This window comes from Palaemon carinicauda, chromosome 39 (genome assembly GCF_036898095.1).
Source record: "Palaemon carinicauda isolate YSFRI2023 chromosome 39, ASM3689809v2, whole genome shotgun sequence".
NCBI classification, from domain to species: domain Eukaryota; kingdom Metazoa; phylum Arthropoda; class Malacostraca; order Decapoda; family Palaemonidae; genus Palaemon; species Palaemon carinicauda.
In genome coordinates, this window is record NC_090763.1 from 5293955 (window position 1) to 5296454 (window position 2500).

Here is a 2500-nt window from a genome sequence, read left to right on the forward strand (position 1 = left end):
TAATAATAATAATAATAATAATAATAATAATAATAATAATAATAATAATAATGAATACACTAAAATATATAATTTTCCGTGTATTTACGATAAATAAAATAGCCTGCAATGTTTGAAAAATTAAATTTATTGAGCTTTCTAAGGGATCATCTTTCCTCTCCAGAAAACAGACCATTTGTCTTCTGAAGACGAAGGTAGATGGTCTCTTCGAAAGCTTAATAAACTTAATTTTTTCACACATTGTGGGTTATTTAAATGATGAAAATAATAGATATATTAACAGTCCGATATCCAGTCGGATTATATTCTCCCTAAACACAGGGATCAAAGACCCGAGTCTAGTCCAAGTCCCTTGAGTTGAGGAGTTTCGAGGTCCTGTCTTCATCCTGTGAGGAAGATTCGAAATAGCCTCTCCAGTCACTAAAGGATTTGCTCTAAGACCAAGAGTCGCGTTATGTGCTGTCTTTTGAAAGACTGAGGGACTAAAACGGACAGGACGCACAGAAACAAGACACAAGGCACTCACCGTCGTAGTAAGCTTCATGGTGAAGAGGAAGACACAATGAATGATAATGATGTGACAGCATCTACCTTTATATATTGGTGTAGAATTTCCTTTCACTTCTATCCTACTTATGAAGTGTCCTTTTTTCCTATTTCCTCCCACACTGAGGAATACCTCTTCTCTTTCTTCTCTCTCTTATGTGGTTCCGTTCATTATTGTTCTGGAGCTTGATTTTATTATTGTTATAGTTATGGTTACTATTATTATTGCTCTTATAGTAAATTTCATTGTTATCATTACTATTCAGATCGTTATTATAATAACGCTCTCATGAATACTTGTGTTTAGAAAACATGACAATTACACCAATTTCATATAGAAGTTAAACAGCAAAATAAGAAGAGCCATGATGAAAAAGAGGAAGGTTGAGACAGAAAATGGTTGATTGCTAACAAACTGAACATCCTCCACAAGCCTAGTAAGACTCACTGTAAGCGGCAACCCTCTTATGGTTACACTGTTGAAAAATTGCCGTAAGAAAACGGTAAAAATCCTGGAATAAATGTTGCCAGGCATTTACCGTTTTAAAAACGGATATGTTGATGTAAATGAGTGATATTACGGTCACTAACCCGTAAAAGATAATAACAAAGTTGGGTAGATATCACGAATTTCTGTATTTTACTAAAATACGGCCGAGAACAGTATATTTTCCCGAAGAATTTACAATTAAAATTACGAATCTTTATAACAGCGTAGGTCATTCATTTAGAGAAATGCCAGCCTTATGCCAGCTCGGTATCTTTTCCCGTAAGGGTGGTAATGTGTCAAAGGGTATGAAATTTCAGTTATCAAAACACTAGACCCTTTAAGTGTTTTTCTAATAAAAGAGGACCACTGATAAAGTTGAGTTTCCCGAGGAATGATCAACAATCGTCTGGAAATCGTTCGATGTCTCTCACTTCCGAAATTTTTTGAAATTTCAGTTGTTAAAACACTTGACCCCACCCTTTGTGTCTTTCTGAAAAAAAAAGAGGACTACTGTTATAAGCTGAGTTTCCTTGAGAAATGATTAATAATAAATATCCCGGGTTGGTACCGGTCTAGCGGTCGGCGAGAGTTGGGGCAGAGGCCGAGGACTAAGCGTGGTGTGGCCCGGGGCACAGGACTCTCACTTCCGACATTTATTGTCATTTATGCATTCGTAAAGTAATTTTACATTTCCTCGCAATAGGCGATAACGTGGCTAGAAGGAGCCGCTATTACAGGTCGTAAGGGAAGGTGAAATTACTTCTACCCATTTTATGTCGAATGTGTTGCAAGGTTATCATATTTCGCATGTAAGGCGACTGGCCTTACGACCTTCTTTACAAATTCGTCTATTATTTCTGTTTTCATCTTTTATCTAAAACGCTCACAATTTTCCTTTGTTTATTTATGAAGCTTTATTTAAGACCTCCAAAAAACGTATTGGTGATTTATCAGATTTTCTAGTCATATTATTTATCGCCTTCAATATTTTTTCTTATTCGTGAAATTTCACATTTAATTTTCAGATTTCGTAACGCAGTTATAGATATCATCATTATTTTCGTATTCAATCATAGTACTCTGTTTACGTGTATTTTCCTTTAACAACATAGATGGTTTTGTTACGTCTAAATTCGGCAATAAGCCTTGGGTTGTTATAACAAGAAAACACCAAACCTCTAAAACATATGTCTATTAGGTATCTTAGAAAAAAGTCTTTTATAAATTTCCATCATAATATTCACTGAGTTACAAATGCACAATTCTATCGGACGCGCGAACACATCTGGAATCCGTATATTTTTGTCACAGAATTATTATTATTATTATTATTATTATTATTATTATTATTATTATTATTAATAATTGCTAAGCTACAACCCTAGTCGGAAAAGCACAATGCTATAAGCCCAGGGGCTCCAACAGGGAAAATATCCCAGATAGGAAAGGAAACAAGGAAAAATT

At 34.8% G+C, this 2500-nt stretch overlaps 1 protein-coding gene across 2 annotated transcripts in view; it reads right to left on the bottom strand.

The window, feature by feature from the left end:
* LOC137631472 (uncharacterized) overlaps window positions 1-2500 on the bottom strand; it is a 9253-nt gene that overhangs the window by 5796 nt on the left and 957 nt on the right. Inside the window, exon 1 of one of the 2 annotated variants that reach the window (XM_068363239.1) lies at window positions 527-557. The exons of the other annotated variant lie outside the window; for it this stretch is intronic. Within the exon in view, the coding sequence (XP_068219340.1) occupies window positions 527-544 (18 nt within the window). The 5' untranslated portion in view covers window positions 545-557. Of the gene's footprint in view, window positions 1-526; window positions 558-2500 lie in introns of those variants that run through there. 2 annotated transcript variants of the gene reach the window in all.